The sequence below is a fragment of the Augochlora pura genome, chromosome 5, assembly GCF_028453695.1.
Source record: "Augochlora pura isolate Apur16 chromosome 5, APUR_v2.2.1, whole genome shotgun sequence".
In the NCBI taxonomy this organism is placed as follows: domain Eukaryota; kingdom Metazoa; phylum Arthropoda; class Insecta; order Hymenoptera; family Halictidae; genus Augochlora; species Augochlora pura.
In genome coordinates this window covers 11,476,667-11,499,130 of record NC_135776.1, presented here as the reverse complement: position 1 = coordinate 11,499,130, position 22,464 = coordinate 11,476,667, and the positions used below count along the sequence as shown (strand labels likewise).

At 37.1% G+C, this 22,464-nt stretch overlaps 1 protein-coding gene across 1 annotated transcript in view; it reads left to right on the top strand.

The window, feature by feature from the left end:
- Positions 1–22,464, top strand: part of LOC144470031 (protein O-mannosyl-transferase TMTC1-like) — a 489,418-nt gene that overhangs the window by 295,177 nt on the left and 171,777 nt on the right. Inside the window, exon 3 of the mRNA XM_078180811.1 lies at positions 6,625–6,698. Coding sequence (XP_078036937.1) covers positions 6,625–6,698 — 74 coding nt within the window. The remainder of the gene's footprint in view (positions 1–6,624; positions 6,699–22,464) is intronic.

Sequence of the window (22,464 nt, the reverse complement as noted above, 5' to 3'; positions counted from 1 at the left end):
GAAAGGGAACTGGTTGTCCTGCATGATTGGTTATTGACAGAGTAGAGACAAGAAATAGGTGAAGAGATAGATGGAAAAGGAAAGAAGGAAAAGGTGACCGCCCAGAGTACTGGTCACCTCCAGGTATGGCCAGTACCCTGGAACGGTACGCACGTGCAATCCGCGTGTCTCGAAATTTGACCGTAGCAGGCAGTAAACCCGGAAAAATACCTCGACTTGGACAGGACATACGAAATGAAAGTTTTGTAAACGCGGTAATAGCCTAACAGTTGGTGTGCAGCTGCTGGTCATAATGTAATAAAGAGATAAAAATTTATTTGAAGTAACGACTTTTCAGAGAACTGCATGCTACGGATGGATTTGTGTTGACCAGGTCCTATAATTGTATTTTGAAGCGAAACAAACTGAAGATATTGCTATTTGAGCAAGTGTAACTTAGGAATTCGGTAGTAACAGCTGTTCGACCGCGAACGTAACTTTGTCCGCGGCGAAGATTATTTTTTGTACACCGCGTTAAGCGTTTGAAGCGGAGGTTCCGGGAAGACCCTTAGACCCCGGACGCGATCACCACAGGACCCCTTTGTCCGTAGCTAGCGCGAGTCGGTCCCCAGATAAACACGTGCGCGCCATAAACTAAACAACCGGACGATTTTTCGGCGCCGGATTTTGCCGAACCCCTTAACAAAAGAAAGCGAAGGAAGTCGGTAGTAAATAATCAATTCATTGCATGGGAAAAGGACAGGACAGCTCGAGACAGGTATTCGGGCGAGACACACGCGAGATTTCTCCGAACGAGTTTAAGCGAAACCCACCGTACCGTCAATCGAATCGCGGTTATTATTGTAATGTAGTATTGGTGTCGTGGTAGCGGTTATTAGTGTCGTGTAGTATTAGTATAGTATATTTGACGACAATACATACAATAAAGCGTTCCCCTGGACCACGAGATCCAGGTGGAACCATCGGACCACGAGATCCGTCACACACACATAAAGCGTTCCTCTGGATCACGAGATCCAGGCGGAACCATCGGACGACTAGTTCCGCCATCAGACGGACCACGAGAACCGTCACATACACATAACAATACACACATATAAAATCAATGTAAAACCGCTGACACCTTCATCGCGTGATGTAAAGATTTTGTAACCCATTCAATATTTTCTATTTCCTTTTTTATGGGGTTTTTTATGCCGCAAGGCTTTTTCCCCAATGAGCCAATAAATTAATCCACTATTCTCGGCTCAATTCTGCATCGATCATTTATTAATTTGTCCCTACCACATCCTCACATCTTATAATAAATTGAAATACGGAATTTCTCCATGTTGGAGAGGTTTCGACGATACAACAGTTGTTTAGCATCAGAAAACACAATGCATGTTACTAGTTAGCCCAATACAACAATGGGATCTCAACATTCAACCGTACATTTCACTGAATATGACGATATAGCGTTAAGTACAGCTGAAGTATGAAGTTTGAGCTTAACTATCTCATAATATATATTATGCGTTACATATATGTATTACGTATATATTACATTTGTAAGGAACTTGGTTAACGGAATAATATTAACTTTTATTTTACAAAGATATACCACAAAACGTCTGTTCCCACGTGGCGTCACCGCAGAAGTGTGGCCACCACGTTCCGTTGTCCCTCGCCCGATCGATGATCCCAATCATTCATTTGTTTCACGCATACAACCATGCATTCGTGTTATCTTATTACTATACATTCCTACAACCGCACACTCCTTCTTACATACCACACACTCTCAGCCATACTATACACTTACACATACAGTGTAACGTATCTATCGCAGACGATACCTCAACATTCTTTGTATCGGATAATAGAGACTGCATCGCGGCGCCACGAGCAATCCCCGTAAAAACTGGCGCGGCATTCAACGTGTGAACAGAGAACAATAACTTCGCGGGGGCTTCCATAAGCACATGCCAGCCGGGTCGTAGATCTTGGGATCCATTTAAAGCTGAGCGACCTATCCTCGGCCCGGCCAATTGAAACTTCTTCCAACTGATCCCATTTAACGAACCGGCGCGGCGCTGGAAAGTTCCGAATTAAAAGGAGCCTTCAATTTCTCATTTCGAGGCGAGCTCTCGTATCCCGAGCGGAGATCCGCTAGTTAACTCGTTACGCGGATCGCCGGCCATCGTGATGGATGCTGTCCGTAAATTTTCTAAATACACCTGCCGTGCAGCACCTTCCCAGACAGAGGAGGAGAGCGAGATCGGCGGCGAGAGGAGCCGGATGAAAGAGATCCGTGCGAATGTCTGATTCGTGGAAATCCAGCGGGATCTTGGCACACGCGATCATTCTCCTGTTGAAGGCGATCCCCGGGAATCTCGGTTATTCACTGGCTGTCAATAACTCGGCCAGTAGCTGCTCCCTCTCTTTCAATTCGTTTGTTCCTTTGGCTCACGTGGCCAGACTGCCTTGTCCGTCATCGCGCGGCCCCTGAAAGAGATCCAGCCCATTGGCTTTCACCGACGCTTCTTTCCACCACCGACTCCTCGTTTTACACCGCTAAATCCAATTTCAGTTTACCGCTTCGTACTTGCCAGAAAGGATCTTCCGTGTAACCCGCCTCGCCATTGTACCACTCCGCCGTTTCTCGCCAGACACAGGGAACGACCGCGGTTGATCTTTTTTCCTCTTGCCGATGTAATCTCCTCCCGTTAATCGGTTCGAGCGCAGCATGTGTATCTCCGCGATCAGATATCATCTTTGGCCGGACCAATCGATTTCATATCGGAAACCCTTTGGATTCCACTTCTGCAGGACCAGATATCTCTGACGGAGGTTAAGGAGACTCGTGTTTTCAGACTATTAGGTGCACCGGAGAGTAATGCTATTTCCGTTTTTACATTAAATTCGAATAGATAAATTTTTAATGTAAGAGGCACAAGGCAAGAAATTAATGAGATTAACTTTGCTTTCTTAGCAAAGATCTTTATTCAACTGTCGTTCTCTTCTCTTCGAAAAATGGTCTCGACCAACCATCTCATCTCCCAAACAGAGACCTCTTATCTCCGAGATATAAACAGTACTGTTATGCTGTGTCATCCGCAAGACAAGCACTTAGCAAAACAAGATGAATTAAACAAATTCCAAAATTTGGTCTGCTGGTCATAGACTTACGTGGCCTATGAGCAATGCAACAACAAGGCCCAAGTCTATCAGTTAGAAAGGTATAAAAGGACTCTTAGCTGTCCTGGTATGTGTCCCACGTAATTCAGGTTGGCTACTCTGGCTTACATTAACAAGGTTTTGTTTTAAATCTATGATGTAGTTGTTGCGTCTGCAGGTACAATGATTTTCATGTTTCCCGCTCTCAATAGGCAATAGTTGCTATTGAGCCCTTTGGATGTGTAATAGAGAAACTTTAGCGTCTTTATGTACACTTTGTTTACAGTGTAGATTACAATGTTACGCAATGTTTGATGGAGTTCTTTGCGATATTTGATTCACAATACATACAGGGTGATCCGTAATTATATTAACATCGGGAAATGGGGGGTTCCTGAGGTCATTTCAAGTAACCTTTTCCTTTGCCGAAATGCAATCCGCGGCTTTGTTAACTAGTTATTAATGAAAAAAGATAGCTGCTAAAATTTCACAAATATTATTAATGAATAATTTACCAATTCAGTCATAAATGTTGTAATCCAGCAGTTGTAATCCACGTATGTAGAATGGCATAGATTACACTAACTTTCACTTTCACTGCACCATTATTCCACACTGATCAGGAATTATTCAACAATTGACACATATCCGAAGTTTCCAGCGTTATTTTGTGTGGCCCTGAAATGGGCCTATTAATTTCAAATACGGTGTTGTAACCTTCTTACTGCAGCAATCGCGTTGCCCTTGCATTGCGCATACACAAACAATATTTGGTACTACTCTTGCGATTTTAAAGAACGGAGAAGTTAAAGCGACGAAATCTCGAACGAAACTGACGTTCTCTACGAAGATGTTCACACAGACTGTGTCGATTGACATAGTAACGGACACTATGTTTTAAAGAAATCTGAGATGCTCTGACGAAACAAAAGTTTTTCAAACTGCAACACGGTGTAAGGATTTTCATACGAAAGCCAGACTGGTACGCCGGCAGAATAGTCGAGATACAATTTGTGTGTACCCGCGAACACACGATTATTTCAATGATATGCGGTTCCCGGCGATTCTTTTAAATGTGCCCATAATTATGAAAGTGGTCTAAGTCATATATTTCTTGTTTCGAGATATTTAATGAATTGCATTTGCATAAATTAAAATATATATTTACATAATGCAATCATTTTATTTAGAATTTTATCAGTCTTGAATAATGGAAATTTATTATGAATATGAAATTTTGTGTGAATTTCATACGAAAATGTTGTTTTTAAAGTTTGAATTGACTTAGACCATTTTCAAAAATAACTAAATGTATTATAGATGACTTAAAGCAATAAAGAACTACGAGTTTTATTTGAAACAATAACTTTAATGAAATGATTCATGCACATTTATTAATGATTCTCAAAAAGTAAAGCATTTTTATCATTTCGAGTTTTAAGTTTTTTAAAATGTTTCTGAAAAACTGGAGGAGTGTATGGTAGTAAACACATAATATCTTTGTTTTTCTTCCGATACTGGTCCAGTGGTGGTGCTTAGTATTTAGTTCAGAAACACGTTTACAAGTTATGTTTCTATAATTTCTTTAAATTTTTGACTTAGACCACTTTCATAATTAACACGAAATGAATTCCATATAATGTTGAGAGTACAACCACCATCTAATGGTTCATTTTTGACGATATCGTAAAAATTACATTGAATAAATTTAGTTTAAAATAATGTGGTGTAGAATAACTGATAAACTCATTTTTTTTAAATTTTGACTTAGACCACTTTCATAATTATGGGCACAAATGACAGGGATGATAAAATTGATTTATGTAAATGTAACAAAAACTATTTATTATACTAACACTTAATAACAAAAGATAGAATTTACAAATGCTGTTGATTCTGCGAATACTATAAGTCGACTGCGATACTGCGAATAACTAACAGAGTAGAGTAATGGATAGGCTAATGAATCTCGTGTAAAGTGTAATTTTGTTCTGTCTGTTCGTCGAACTGATCTTCTCCGAGGTAACCTCGGGGTGGGTGCGTATTAAAACATGGAACAAGCGGATTCGTAGATTGCAATATTTCGGAAGAAGTAAGGGAAACGGTCGTGTTGAATTGATTGGTTCAAAGAAAATCGTATACTGAAGGAAAGTGACCGCCCCAAAATCATCGTCACCCGCAGGTAGTGCTCGTACCCTCGGGTGAGGCCCGCGAAGGATCCGCGTGTCCCAATGATCGACCGTGGCAGACAATGAATCGTAAAAGGGCCTTATGCGTTAGACAAAACACACTATTGCGGGTCTTGACAAAATATCGAAAGCTGATGGCCAGATGTGAGGTATATTGACGGAAATAATGGACGATAGGTTAAGCACCGGCCTTTTAGAGACATTACCGGCCAGGGATGCGTGGAGACTATTTGAAGATTATGCTATGCGCGTGTTTTTATGAAGGTAGTTATTGCTATAAAGAATAAGTTCGTCCTGCAACGAAACAGGGTGTTTAGAATGGTAATGACGGCTGTAAAGACAAGACGGAACAATTTGATTGTAGAGCGATTTCGATAGTTAGCGATTTGAGTGTTACTTTGATGGTCGAATGAAATGTGTTGGTTAGCGATTCGAAGCGAGAGCCTGATCTTTGAAAGAAATACATATGTTGTGTGGCGATTTGTAGTGAGCGACTGTCTAGTTTTGTCGTGTTCTGTCCGTCGTCACCTCGGTTTTTTGGTGATTGGTGGAGGATAAATTTTGGTGGAGAAAAGGAATGTTTTTGATTGGTAAGGGGTGTACTATTATAAATTTGTTGCCCTCAATTCCCTACAGTTTCATAAAACTCTGTATCTAAAGAAAATGATATACGAGGTGTCCAAAAAGTCACTCGTAACGATGCGAGGTTCCGTAAGTCATTTAAATCAACTTTTTCATTTGCCAAACTGTCCTATAAAGCTTTGTTAACAAGTTATTAAAGAAAAACATTGACCAATGAGAGACGAGCACTATTGATGCGTGACAGTTGAGGTAACGAGCAAACGAGACCTAGTTCTGCTCATTGGCTCGGCCGCCTAAAGTCAGCTGATCACGCCGCTCATTGGTCAACGTTTTTCTCTAATAACCCGTAAACAAAGCCACAACGAAAATTGTTGTAAAGGAAAAAATTGCTTTAAATAATACCAAGACACTACCATTTCTGAATTACACATTTCTGACACACTCTGTATATCAACGATATGCGACGCATATGCATCAACTCGTAAAAATCGCGCGCGATCGATACGATCCTGCGTCGTACAAAATTCCCGAGGATCTCGCTTTAAAATAAGCCCGAGCGTAAAGAGCGAACAGCATCGTAACTCCTTAAGATATCTCTCGCTCTTTATCTTCTCTCTCGTGCATAAACTCGGCAGTTTTAATTTGCAATAAAATCGGCTCATAGTTATTACCATATTCTTCATTCGTTTTTCAGGTGACTGGCATCGTGGGCAGAGCGGACGTATTGGCCTGCATTTTCTTTCTCTTATCGTTTCTCGCTTATCACGGGTAAGTGCAACATCAATTTATAAATGGTCCCCTATAGTCAACACTGTCTGATAGCGTCGCTGTAGTCTGATATCGCCGATGTAGTCTGATATCGTCGGTCCGGTCTGATCCGCTCCGTTCTGGTCTGATATCTCGGAACTCCCATTTCTCTCCGTAATAACGATATACAGTATCCGAAAAAAGTATTCATACACCATTGGGTGCTCCACTTTGAACGGCGATAACGTTATTCGTAGACTATTAATATAACAATGAAATACACTAAAACGTAAGAGATTAATGCAGCTTTAAAACGATATAGTATTTCGTTAAGGTTTAAACATTTTATTACAGGATATAAAAGAAAATTCATAGCGAGTACAAAACCATCGAGAAAAAAATATTCGTATAGTAGGTTCTTTTTTTTTTATAAACGAACGAATTAACGAACTAATAAATGAATTAATATTCCGTAGGTTATCATTTATTATTAACAACAGCTCGCAATCGCCTGGACATCGATGAAATTCAATTATTTGTTTTATTTTCTTCTTGCAATATTCTTCTTGTTATACACTCTTCTTGCAAAGTATTTCCTAAAACATTTTTATTTGAAATAGTGTATTTTCGTACACGGCGTTTCAACACTAACCAAATATTCTCTATAAGGTTAAAGTATTCATACAACTGCCATCTATCGATAAATCATATTTAAAACAATAGAATAAGAGGAGTCCCGATGTGCATATGTTTTTGTTTCATTTCGTTTAGTATTATTCTGTCCATACTAGTTAAATGTCGTTTATTGTTAAAATGTCTACCAAAAGAAGAGAAATAACTGTTAGTGCCCAGCATTAATATTCTTTATGACACGGACGTACCTGGCCGGCTATTTTTGAGTTTAGGAGTTTCGCTAACGGCTGGGAGGCAATTTAGAATTAAAATAATATTCCTGCCGAGGGGGCGCATACTTTATTGCTAGTTTTAGGATTTCTCTTCTCTCGGCCACAATAGCCAAGACGTATCATAAAAAAGGAAAGTTCCGAAGGGTAAGTCCCATGTTAGTTTACAACGGAGACCAGCCGTAATTACACCTGGAGGAATTTCCCGTTAAAAAGCTTTGTTAAATGAATCTTTGCTAAAATATCGCTGTCGCCCCCACCTTCCATATAGCAGCACCTTTCCAAGAGGACGCGCCAAGGCGCAGGGGTAGGGTGCTTTCTCGAAACAGACTCGCTGGTTGGTAAAATCATGGAAAACCAATCAGCGAGTATTAGAAATGCGTGAGAGGGGTGTCAGTTTAACTCGACAGAAAACATTTTTTAGGAAGACAAAGTTGGAATAGCAATCGAGGAAAACAAACCTCTTAGAGTTGGATTAGATTTCGAGGACCTCAGACTTCCAAAGGGAAGGTGTATATAGTACGAGATTAAATACATAAGTTTTTTCTCGCCATTAAATTCCGGTCCTACTTTTAATACAGTCCACACATATAACGTCATAATTCCTCGCTATTACTGACGACACCGTGACGCCCCAACAATAACGTTAGAAGAACGGAATATCATAATTAGTCCATGAAAATGAAAATTCTCTGAGAAAAGTTAGTGAATCGATTGGGAAAGGCCACGCCACCTTTCAATGTATCGCAAATAAATATAAGAAATCAGGAAGGACAGAGAATAAGCGTCGTTCTGGAAGGTCTGCTAAAATAAATGAAAGAGATGACAGACTTATCGTACGAAAAGTAAAGGAAAATGTTTTGAAGAGTGCTTCTATAATTGCGGCAGAGTTAGAGTCATCTTTCCTCAAGAACAATATCTAATAGGCTTAAGAAAGCTAAAATATCTATTATGGGTTGCTTGGAAAAAGCCATAAATGAACAAGGCAAATAAACAAAAAAGGCTTGAATTCGCGAAAGAATACGTAAATGATTAGACTTTTTGATAACCGATGAAAGCTTTAATCCATGGGGATAAGATGGAAAACGTTTGGCGTGGAGGGAAGGTGGGAAAGCTTTGAACCTTAAAAATTTAAGAGCCACAGTAAAGCACGGTGGTGGAAGTACTGTGGTATGGAAGAGCATGGCTGCGCGTGGTTTGGGCAATTTGTACTTTATTGGCGGAATAATGGACAAATACGTATATTTGGATATTTTAAAATTGAATTTAAAACAAAGTGCTGAAGAATTTGGGATATTAAATTGCTACTATTTTCAACAGGACAATAATCACAAACATAAATCTTATTTAGTTATAGAATGGTTGTTAGATAACACGCCACGTATCCTGGAAACAGCTCCAGTCTCCAAACATCGACCCCATAGAGAATATTTGGGGAGAATTAAAACGTCGTGAACGAATATACACAATTTCAAATAAAAATGATTTAAGAAATGCCTTGCTAGAAGAATGGCAAAAAATCAATAAAAATATAAGAATTAATTGAATTTCATCGATGTCCAGGCGATTGCAAGTCGTTATTGATAATAAAGGATATCCTACAAAATATTAATTCATTCGTTAGTTCGATAATCAGCTCATTTATAAAAAAAGAATCTATTGTACGAATATTTGTTTCTCGATGGTTTTGGGGCTCACTAAGAATTTTCTTTTATATCTTGTAATAAAATGTTTAAGCCTTAATGAAATACTACAATTGTTATATTAATGTTCTACAAATAAAGTTATCGCCGTTCAAACTAGAGCACCTAGTGGTGCATGAATACTTTTTTCGGTTACTGTATTTTTGCAATTTCTTTTGGCGAAGTTATTTGCCGATTGATCCCGCCGAAAGTGCATTCACCGAGAGGCTCGTCGTGGTAAACGTGACTCTATTACTGGAGCAACTTTTTACCTGAGCTATTACCGAGGGAATAACCATTCCCATTAATATTGCCGGAATTCCATGTTATTTCATTTGTCCCGTATCCATTATGGGCAAATCGTTTCTTCCTTGTTCCAATCATTCGCAATGGAGAGTAATTTTCATCGCTTCGTGCGGCGGTTGCGGGGAGGGGTACACACGGGACGATGGTAGGGAGATTGAAACAATTTCATCGTGTAGAACGGTTACGCCCATCGCGATGGCAACAGAATTAATAATCGTGACTCGTGTAACACTGTGCCACTGTTATACAGAGCGGCGACGTCGGTTGCATGTTCAAGTTGTTCGAAACTAAGATGAAGTGAAATCGACTTTACGTTTAATATTGTAACAGGCGGCACGAATAAGTCGCGCGCGCCCGCTGCGTGCAAGAAACGCTGTAATGTCGCGACGTCCTCGCATTTGTCATTTACAGTGCCGCAAACGTTTATTAGTGACAATAGGATATCTTTTTAACACGTTGAGCGCCGCGTCACCCAAATATGGGTGACACTAATTTCTGACCAATCTTGAAAATTCATTTTTGTTGTAATATATTTGAGCAAAGTGAATTTGAGTAGAACGTTTCGAATGCCAAAGAGTTCTATCGCCACCCCTTATGATAAATATTAATTTTCTAGTTTCGCTTCAATTAATTAAATTGCTTTAACTATATGGAGATTTTAATGGTCTATTTCGACAGTGAACGTGTTAATAGATGCTTGGCCGCACTACGAAAATTCGTCGTTTCGCAAACAATCAGCAATAGCCAAATAACGAAACTTCGTTCCTTGTAATTATTACAGAAAATAATTCATTATAGTTCTTTTAATTTGTATCATATAATTTTATAAAATTCCTGTTCTTATAATAAATATATTTAAATAAATTATAATATAATTCTTACCAGACAGAGATAATTCCAATAAAGAACTGATTTCAGCTTCAGTTGAGTCTCATAACGGGGGAAACATAAACGAAATATTGTTAAATATTGCAACCATATTTGTTAAACGTCACAACCAGATTTGTTCAATATTCCGATTATTCAGACGTAAGCATCTCTGTCATCACAAGCTAATCCAATGTACTAATATTTTTATATTTTCATAACATTAGTATTGAACAATATTCATTTTATCTATTTTATTTACCTAATTTTTATTTTATTCATTTTATTAATTGCGAAAAGTATCTAATATTTAAAAAATTATATAATAATATTGAAACTTGTAATAGCTCAATGTTAAATTTTATTTTCTGTCTTTCTTTAATTCATTTTATTAATTGTATAAGGTATTTCAAGGTTGTTTCAAAGTATCCAATATTTAAAAAGATTATATAAAAATTTCGAAGTTTACACCCTTGTCTCAATAATAAGTAAGAATTCATTGTATCTCTGTCACGGTTATACAAATATGATCATAGTTACATAAATTATCTACACAAGGATACAATTAGATTGATGATCGTTATGTATTTACAACGTATCTAATAAAGTTCAAAGAATTACGCACATCAACGTTGATTATGCGTTATTACTTAGCATACTGTAGTACAATCAATAGTTTTATCTGAATAATAGAGAACAAATTAGTGATTGCCAAAATGATAAAAAATCGATGTATTGACTACCTAGACTTGGTAAAGTATTAAAATTCGCGCAATCACGTCATCCTCGACCCATTTCTAAAACAGAATTAGAACTATTAAACTAAAATTATTAATGTTTTATCAAACTAGAATTATAATTAGTGTGCCCCTACTATGTACGATTTTAACACATATTCTTCCGGTAATTTGTTGCACCGCCATTCACAAAATACCAGCATTTTTTGACACTATCTGTAGAAATGATATCGTTTATGTAAAAACAGCGTAACTTGTTAAAAATCATATATTTTTTAGTGATGATTATAATTATACCATCTTTGGTTAAAATACCGTCTTTGGTAAAAATTAAAATTTAATTTGTTTAGAATCAAAAGAGTCAATTATTTTCTGTAATATTTCAGTTTCTTGCATTAGGTTGGTAAGAAAATAATGTCGGTTTCCAGACTATATCTTTAAATCGACATATCACAAGTCGGAATAAGTTTTTTTAATCAAAATAAGATCCATTACAATCTACACATTTTTGCCAATAAATTAGCAGTTTGCTAATTCCAGTAGCGTAAAATTCTGTTGTTCTAGAATTGATAAATTCTTCGAACGAATATTACACGAAATTGCTTGGTATCCATTATGAAGTCAATAACTTCAAGTGAGCACAAATTAACAGTACAAACAAAAGCATACCTATCAGCATGCAGTACGACATCTGTACTGTAAGATGAGATTGGAAGGTAAACAGAAAAAGGTGAATTGTTATCCCAAAGCAGGCGTCAAAGTCCGAAAGTTCGAAAACCATCATTAATCTTTTTCGAACCTAATATTAATTCAGTGACAATAATTTGGCGGACGGTACTGCCCGTAGCAAAAGGGTCAACAAACCTTCCCTATTTAAATAATCCACGAGCATCTCCCTCTGGAATCAAGTAGGCGTAAACAAAGGTAAACAAACATAGTTCGAGGTAATCGATAAAAAAAACTTCCCCAGACGCTGCATTAAATATTAAAAGTTCAGCAGAAATGCATGGAAAGATTCACAGCGACGCTGCCGGGAAAGAACGATTTTTTATTGTTAGCTGACTGTTGGTGGGTTCGGGTCGCGAGTAACCTAATAAGGTAGCATGTCAGAGCCATAATACACCCATAACTCGAGGGAACTTACCGGCTGCATATACATACGTCAGCGACGTCGGGCATCGCTTAGCGTCGGGACGACGCCAGTCTGACGCCCAGGCAACGACCCATTCATTCTCGTGAGCGCCGGCTCGGTGTGTGGAAATTATAAACTAAACTAATTTACCCGGGCCCGGAAGCAGCGTCGGCTCGCTGCCGACACAAGCGGCGCGACGCGCCCTTCTCTCCCCCGCAACCCTAAACGTTCCCACCTCCCCAACACTCGTTTACATCGATCGCCGACCGTGAAAATATAAAGTGCTTACGAGCGATCCTGGGAACTTACGATGAAAATCTTTTTATCGTTCCCTCTAAGAGGATTCAGGACTTATGCATGCTAAGCGTTGTAACGCCGTACTTGAAAAGAGCCGCGAAGCCGCCGCCCCCGCCGCGACACAAACTGCGACGTTAACGAGTCCCTCTAAAGTAGAATACTTCCTCTTCGCGATCATTCCAGATAATCCTGTTAACCCTTTATAGCGACTGGTCGCATGTAAATCGCGCGGCCGTTTGTCTGGATAGGAAGCCTGTGAATCGGTTGTCGTGTTAACTGATGGTTATAATTTATTAATGATAGTAATCTTTTATTGTGATCATTATATTTATAGTAGTAGGTAAGGTTAATATTATTGTCATTAATATTAATATAATTGATATTAATTCCATAATATAATCTATTACAATAACAATACGGTAGTATCTATGTACTATATAATAAAAATATATAATGGAACCTGATATTAATAATATCATTGTCATTAATATTACTATAATTAATATTATTAGTAGCATTATTAACCCTGTGCACTCAGGCGGCGACTCTGAGGCGCCATGAAATGCTACTTTATTAGGTTACCCGCGACCCGAACCCACCAACAGTCAGCTAACAATAAAATATCGTTCTTTCCTAGCAGCATCGTTGTGAATCTTTCCATGCATTTTTGCTGAACTTTTAACATTTAATGCAGCATCTGGGAAAGTTTTTTATCGATTACCTCGAACAATGTTTGTTTACCCTTCTTTACGCCTACTTGATTTTACAAGGAGATGCTTGTGGATTATTTAAATAAAGAAGGTTTGTTGATCGTTGTGATATGACAATATCGTTCGTCGAATTCTTGTATCACGTTTCAAAATAATTTTAACGTTATAATGACATTATTTAACATTATTTAACATTATAATAAATGCAGTAGATATTCCTTATAAAATACAATAAGTTGGTTCAAATGATAATACTATAGGTCAGAGAGACTATTTTAAATTTCGAGTTAAAATGGCTGCGAGTGCAAAGGGTTAAGTTAGTATTATTAGTAATAGACGCTCATTTGAATTTCGTGCAAATTATTATGACAACAAATTGTTTTGGTAACGTAAAACATATTATCGTGACAAAAATAGTCGGATTGAAAAATTTATACATAATTCTGTACAAAATTATATACATAAATAGCAAGACATATTGCAGATGAAAAATTTTATTGTTACTTGAGTTATTTTAATGTTAGTGATAATTATTGACCGTTCTAGTAGAATATATAACCTGACATAACTTTGGCATAATCTTGACAAATTGTAGCTGAAAAACTGTATTTTTGCTTGATACTTCACTTTTTGTGATAATTATTGATTATCCGAGCATAACCTAACTTTGACATAATCTTAATAAATTTCAGCTAAAAATTTTATTGTTTCTCGAGTTATTCTCGTTTTAGTGATAATTATTGATCGACCGAGCATGACCTGACATAACTTTGACAGAACTTTGATAAATTTTAGCTGGAAAACTTTATTGTTCCTCGTGTTATTTCAATTTTAATGATAATCATTAACCGTTCAAGTAAAATACAATTCTGGATTAAAGAAAACACGATTAAGTAAAACAAATTATTTCCTAACAGAAAAGTGCAGCAAATTATACATCATATTTTCATAGAAAACGTCGAATAGTATAATTACAATCACCCCAATCGATTAATCAAATAATTTCTATAATCATGTCAATTTTTCTATGGCAAACACTATGCCCACACACTTCTATGATCACTGCACGCGCCTTTGTCCAATTCGGATAATTAAAGTTCCGGCGTAACTAAAAACGTTAAATCAACCGAGGCGACCGCATCGTGGAAAAAACGAGCAGTAAGACGAGGGCTAAAATTGCGGCGTGGACGTTCCGCTTGAAATCGGAGTGAAACACTATCCCGGACACCGTAATCGATAGAGACGTATCCTTTTTTAGTACGTACCGGTTCGAGCGAACGCGTATTTACCCGACGTGCACACATTCCTAGGCCCGTTGCGAACGGAAAGAGAAACAAATATCGAAAGCGGCGCAAGCCGGTGTAAAATACGCGGTATATCGAGAGAAACGAAGGCGCATAGCTGGTAAACGACCGGGAAACCGGGTGCTCCGGCTAAATAGGCGTTGAACCGGGTCAGTGTGTCAACCTCCCGGCTTTTAAGTAATGAATCTCGAATGAATATTCGTATTTAAAACAGCGAAGGGAGGCTCAGAGCGAAATGTTTCCCGACAAATGCCCATTGTGTGAACTCATTGACATCGTTGCCTGGCGGATCAGTGGAACTTATTTTCTTATCCTCCTTTTTCGCATTGCTTAACGTTGGAATAGAATGATACTGGCATACTGTTAGCGTGTCCCATAAGTTCTTTCCTTATTATATATTATATTAGGGTGTCCCATAAGTATTCTCCAAGTCACGCTATTAACCCTTTGCACTCGAGTGATGACGCTAAGGTGATATTAATATTGAACTATCGAGTCCCAAGATAATTTTTATAACAACAAAGTTTAGATTTAAAAAATTATTAAATAGTAAAACTGATGATATGAGTGACAAGAATCAATTTCGTATGCATAAAAGTGTACTTTATTATATAGAGTGGGAATAGAATAGGCTAGGAAGATTATTTCAAACTTGCAGTTAAAATGACTTCGAGTGAAAAGGGTTAAACTTGAACAAAAAGGGCGTCACCCATATTTGAATCATAAAACCCCCATAGAAGCATGCTTATCACACAGCGGTAGGTGACGGTGCGATGTACGTGTTAACAATTTCTTTCTCCAAATAGAAAATCCAAAATAATAATCTATCTGCCCCATCCGATTATTACTAGTTTCACTCGTTAAAAAACTCCCTCCGTGATAAACGTCAGAAATCCGAAAGCAAAATAAAAACGCAGCTAGATGAATATTTTGCAAGTGAGTCTGAACTGTTTTGTAAAGATGGCATAAGCTACTTCTTGAAAGATGGAAGAAGATAATTAGAGCAGAATGGTTCATATATTAGATAATAAATCAGCCTTAAACAATAAATATTGTCTTGATTGTCTTGATAAATATTGATTGATTTCGCATAAAAAAAGAAACTTATGGAACACTCTAATAGTATACCAGTATACTAGTGTGAATGTATATTTAAATGTATACTAAAATGCATATAAATGTATACTTCAGATGCGGTTTTTATTAGGTACTAAAGGGCCCAGGCGAGGGCGTAAAGTGGCGGCAGCCGTCAGTGCAAAAAAGTCAGCTAGCCTGAGCGCATCGTCGCACTGTTCTCTTCGCATATATACAGGGTGTTTCTAAATTATTGTAATTGCAAGAAATGAGGGGTTACTGAAATGATTTCAAGCAACTTTCTCCTCACAAAAAATGCAATCCGCGGCTTTGTTTAGGAGTTATTAATAAAAAGCAGTGACCAATGAGAGACGCGATCAGCTGACGCGAGGCGACCGAGCCAATCAGCGTAACTGGGTTCCGTTCGCTCGTCGACTTGACCGTCTTGTGTCGGAATAGCTCGCCTTTAATTGGTCACTGTTTTTAGTAAATAACTCGTAAATAAATCCACGGTTTGCAATTTCGCTAAGGAAAAAGTTGCTTCGAATCATCTCAGGAACCCTTCATTTCTCAGAGTTACGATAATATTGATACACCCGGTATATTCTCTTTTAAATTTCCATAACCTTCGAAACTGACAGGTCGTTTGAAGCAACTTTTTAACGAGAATCTCACATGTACATGTATATGTTTGTTGGAATACAACGATACTATCAGGCTAGTATAAGTGCGCGTACTTAAGGGGCGGTTTTTACTCGGTACTGAAGGGCCCAGGCGAGGGCGTAAATGGGAACAACCGTCAATCCGTAAAAGACACCTAGTCTGAGTGCTTGGTTATAAAGCGCTGTTGTAAATCATACTGTTGTAAATTACATTTATACATATACATACGGGGTCGTCCACGCAATTGTTTCAAGTCATAATTCCGTTATTATTGCATTTATGAAAAAATGCCAAAGGAGAAAGATAAATAGTTCGAAGAGCACTACATCTGTAGGCCAAATTTATCTTATTCAATAAAGACATTTTTTGAAAATATCTCGAGATGTAATAATTGTTTAGCCATGATACTGCAATCATTTTATATGGTACGTAGAATGAACAGAAGAATCGATCTGTGTAAAAGATAATATGCATTTCTATTTAAAAAAATGATGCAATTGTTAATTGTGCTCTTTGAACCATTTATCTTTCACCTTTGGCATTTTTTCATAAATGCAATAATAACGGAGTTATGACTTGAAACAATTATGTGGACCACCCTGTATACATATACATACAATATATTATTTATGTATAGTATACCATATATTATAAATATATACAGGGTGTATCGAGCTAGCTCAAGCGCATCGTCACATTGTTATTTTCACTATACATAGAAAAATGAATATTAGATTAATCAGATTAATTGTGGTATTTATTGTAACATATGTATATTGCACCGTGTTGGATGTGTACTGCCTCGGGTCGTGTCTATTTTAAAAGCGACGAGATCAATTTGGATGAATAAATAAGTAGTTCTATTTTATTCAGGAATTTCGCTTACTATCCTCAATAATGTATTTCTGTTCGAAAGGTATGTCGCTGGAGCGTTAAAGGTTTTATCGATGACCTTTTTACAATAATTTCATCAATTTCTTTAGCTGCATCGATATAACTTCTACTTAGATTCTAAAGTATTGTTGTACGGTGTTCTGAAAATATTTTTACATCGTTAAAGTTTATTTTTAATAATCTGATCAAATTGTAACTGTTATAGGTATTCAATATTATATGCATAAATTGCAATAATGAGTTATGGCAAATGGAGATCCAAAATAAGTTTGGACTTGGGGTTAAAATGGCGTCGAGTGCAAAGGATTAATATTAATTTCATATTTTTTAAAAATCGTATCTTCTAACCTGATCATTTGTACATAAATAATATACAGTTATGTTAAAATAATTGCATTGATTTCGCTTTTACTGTTGAATAAATAATTCTCTAACCAACATTTAATGTTGTAAATTTTTAGAAACCGTGTACTGACTGATTTTTATTCGACACATTTTTCATTATAAATTACTGGATAGCGGATACGTTAAATATTTATGTAGACACATTGCATAATAATCTATTATGTAATATAAACAAATTGTTTACAATTATGTGATACGTTTATCAACATACTAAACAGATAACACATGTTCTAACATAAATATATGCATAACTGACACAATTGTAGCATAACACATAAACAAGTAACAAATATTCCAATCCAATAGATTAATAAATAATATAAAATTATGTACCAAAAGCAACAAATAAAAAAATAAAAATAGCAAATATCAGACATCGGTAACATATTGTTACATCAATAGATATTCCTTTGTTAGATAACCTTTTTCAATCGTTTACATACGAATAAAGACTCTAAACTACGATTACGCACTAATAAAAAATTAAAATTTGAATATCAATTTTCTGAATTAAAATTTAAATACCGATTTCTTCAATTAAAGTTTAAATATTGATTTTTCGATATTTCTACATTGGTCGAATCACTGTGTGCCGTCATATAACTAAGCCTCCGAGGCAATTATGCTTGAATATCCAATCAGTAATAATTTCAGCGCGTTAATCCTTTGTCTTCCGGTGCTAGCATACTGTTGGCTGTTTTTGCCGTGCCTTCGGAACTCACCACCACACCCCGTTCGGTCGACCATCCATTAATCTTACTTACGTAGCTTCGATGTAAATTGTAAGAAATACGGTGGCGAACTGCCGTGGACGTCCTCCGCGTTTTTACGGGTCCGCGGTTCGCGATTTTAGCTCCTTTGGCCGATCCTCTCGACACAAGCTCGCCCCTCGAGCTCCTCGAAACTGGAAACGGCGCGTTAAGACGATACGAAGCTCAATGCAACCTTTCGGCACTATTGCTGTCGATTGGTGGCGTTTCTGGAAACTTATGTGCGAACGATTTCTCCTATAGTTTGAATTAGTTACATTTCTATTTTGCGTTTAAATATTTGTTAATACACTTTTATAGATTATGCAGTTCTTCTATATTATGCTGTACACTATACACTTCTTCTACAAATATACTTGTATACAGTATATACACCTTTTATAAATCTCTATACAATTTTTCTTATATACTTCTATACACTTCTTGTAGAACCTTCTAAACACTTTTATACACGTTACACTTCTTTTCTACATTTCTGCTATAAATTTCTGTACAGTATGCACTTTCATAAATTGCTATACAGTATACACTTCTTCCATATACTTCTAGACACTTCTAGACACTTCTATACACAACACACTCTTTGTTTCCTCATTTATTTCCAAACACTATAAGCATCTTTCCCCATCAATCAATATTTTACGGCACCCGCTGTCGAAAAAATAATGCATATAACATATTCGCCGCAGTCGCTATCGACAAAAACCCTACAATACTTACAAACGTTTATTGATAAATTGACAATACTTATTTTAGTTTTATAAAAGCATATCGAAGTCAAGTAATACTAAATTGTAGCAGTTGAAAAAAGAAAATACAGAGAGTCAAATCTGAATGAAATTATGCTCAAAGAAAATTCAATGCACGATATAATCCTGATTAAAGTAATACGTTATATGGCAAGGTACAAAATAAATGCACAATTTCATTCTTAATGAGTCGTAATGGAATCTCAAATCAATATCCATATTGTTGAGGAATTTAAAACTTGAAGTCATAAAATGTTCTGAATACATCATTCTTATTAAACATAAAACATGATTATCCTAAGTGGAAAGACTAAAAGTATAACTTAAGTAAATAAAAAAATTAGCACATACGTGCGAGGCACTGCAATCACAAGATCATCAGGATGGCTATGACTCAATAAATTCTGAACTATGATTCTCTGAGAAAGAATGAACTAGAATGTTACATTGAATGAAAATACCAAGTTGTTCTGGTAATTCTAAAATTAAGAATTATGTAAACTGCGATTAATATCTAAAACACTCTATAGACATATTTACAGAATACTTTGTTTTTGCGAATGATTTAGCAGTAGTAAAAATAGAAAATTATATCAATGTTATACTGAAGAATTTAAGAAAATTAATACTTGTTACTGTATTATCTAAATTTAGTAGATAACCAAAAGATGGCTGTAGCAGCTGTTTCAAAAGTTCGAAACTAATAACATTTTCAAGGTTGACACAATACTTTGCCATGATAGTTAAGCTTTTCTATGAAAATTTGCCGAACGCGACGAAAAATCGTCTGTGTATTTTCGAAAACCTTCGCCTCGACCACTCTTGCGAGTGATTTGTCGGCTAATCAAAGGAGGCACCAGCGTTACGCGTCCGAATATTAGTTTAGTCAAACGGGAAAACATTTATTGTACGGACTAGTAGTTGTTGCCATACGCTTCGGAAAGCAAACTACGGGACTCCATAAATTTCCGGGGCACGGGGGAAGCTGGAATTAGCGAGTTTGAGCGAGCTAAACGTCGAAATTGCGATGTAATTACCGTGAAAGTGTAAACACGAAAGGGAACTCAAACAGTTGTTTAATGCCCTGCGGAATGTAAGAAGAGAACGAAATTTCTGGTGGCCGGCCGGCCGCAATTCCATTTCGCTGGCCGCGAAAAAAAATGTGTATTTCCAAAGTTTGCAAAGGCGCGATTACTCTCGTCTCCCCTCCCCCCTCTCTCTCTCTCTCTCTCGCTCTCTCGACCAGCGGCTCCCCGTCCCGCGCTTTATCTTTCCCCGCCTCGTTAAAGGCAGAATTATCTTACGCGCTCCTCGGAGCCGTTCGACTTCGCCAAACTTTTTACGTCAGCGCGGTGCCTCAAAGATATCCTAATTTAATTTCAAGAAGTTCGAATAGTTTCCGGAGAAGCTCTAGCTTCGAGCGTGATAAAAACCGACCTCCCCATCGCCATTGTTATCGCTGACGTTCCCCTAACTTTTCTATCGGACAAGATCCTTTCAGGTTTGTCACTTAGAACGACGCTCGAGGAAATTTCCCGGCATGGCCGCGATGCCACCGGACGTAATTCGATGACGAGCTAATGTACAAAATGTGCTGGTCAAAGTACGAACCTTCGGTGGAACAAACGGTGCCCGATTGTTAAGACTTTGCCGAACGGTAGGTAGTTTGTAAATTGAGTTTTTACCATGGCAATCAATAATTTGTTAGCTGCGTGTCTTATATCTGTAAGCTCAGGAATTATCATATAATTTTATGAGTATTGGTTTTGTTTCGCGACGATTAAAATGAAAATATAATAATATATTGTTTAAGGATAATGTTAATGATAATTGCGGAAATATAAAAATGTTAGCAGATTTAATTCTGTTATAAAGACGTAAATGCTTAACGATCGACTAACTGACCGGTAAAGTGTTAACGTTATTTCTAACAATTTTTCATTTATATCTATTTTTGGCAAATTATTTTTATACTGTTTGTATGGAAAGTTGAGTAATTAATTGAAGAGAAGCCTGGGTGAATTTAAATAATTAGGAAATAATTAGGAATTAAAATTGTATAACTTATTTTCTGATGTCTTTTGAAAAAATAGGGTTAAATTAAAGTCTTAAAGGATGTCGCTAAAACCCTTTGAATGAGGGGATCTGATTCCATACATGACCACAGTTATGGAATGTTTTTTATAGAACATAGTATAGCTATTTATAATGGTATAGCTATTTTTAATACGTTCAGTGTTGCGTCGGTCACATATTGATAGCCAGAAGAATAAGATAGATTTCAAATCTATGGAGTCTGGGTAGGTCACATGATCACAAGGGAGGTGTTCCTATTCTTTATTATTCTGATTTATTTTATTTATTATTCTACTACTATTCTGACTTATTCTATTTCTTATTCTATCATTATTCCGATTTATTTTATTTATTATTCTTTATTATTCTAACATAATACCGTCGCATTCGTAGTGCAGAATTATAAAATACATTCGCCCCGAAACGTCAAGTGACCTACTGTCCGCTACCGATATTAAATCTAGCTTATTTCGAACAAGTTTTCGAAACGCATTTGTATTTAAATATTAAACCCACTGTATATTACTACAATTTTTGTAATACAAAAACAGTTAAACTAACGGCTTCTGTAGTAAATTTTAAGTTCGTAATTTTCGATAAAGGAAACCAGACTGAGAAAAGAAAAGTTCTGTATTTAAAGAATCATGAAATATACAAATAAATGTTTAACCCTTTCGCTCCGAACGACGGATATATCCGACATCCACGTGGATACTCGCAGAGCCGAACGACGGATATATCCGTCATCCACGTGGAAACTCGCAGAGCCGAACGACGGATATATCCGTCATCCATGTGGAAACTCGCAGAGCCGAACGACGGATATATCCGTCATCCACATAGAAACTTGCAGAGCCGAACGGCGGATATATCCGTCGAGTGGATGCCGCGTATATGCGGCGCTCGGCGCGAAAGGGTTAAAGACGTAAGTGCGAACATCGAAGACTGCCGACGCGCATCATGCGCACTGCGCGGCGCGTTGCCTCGTTCAGCGGCGCTACTCCCGCGGAACGGACTGCCGTGGCATGCCGTAGCGAAAGGGTTAATGTCTTCGTATGAAAGAAGAGAAGAAGAAGAAGTGGATTAATATAATGAAACTAGTCATAAAACAAGAAATAGTTCAATATTTGTTTAAAGTATGACTTCGTTCAAAACAGTCGCCTTTGTGTAGCGAAACATTGCAAACTTTACAGACAAAATATGTTCTACTTCTTTCACT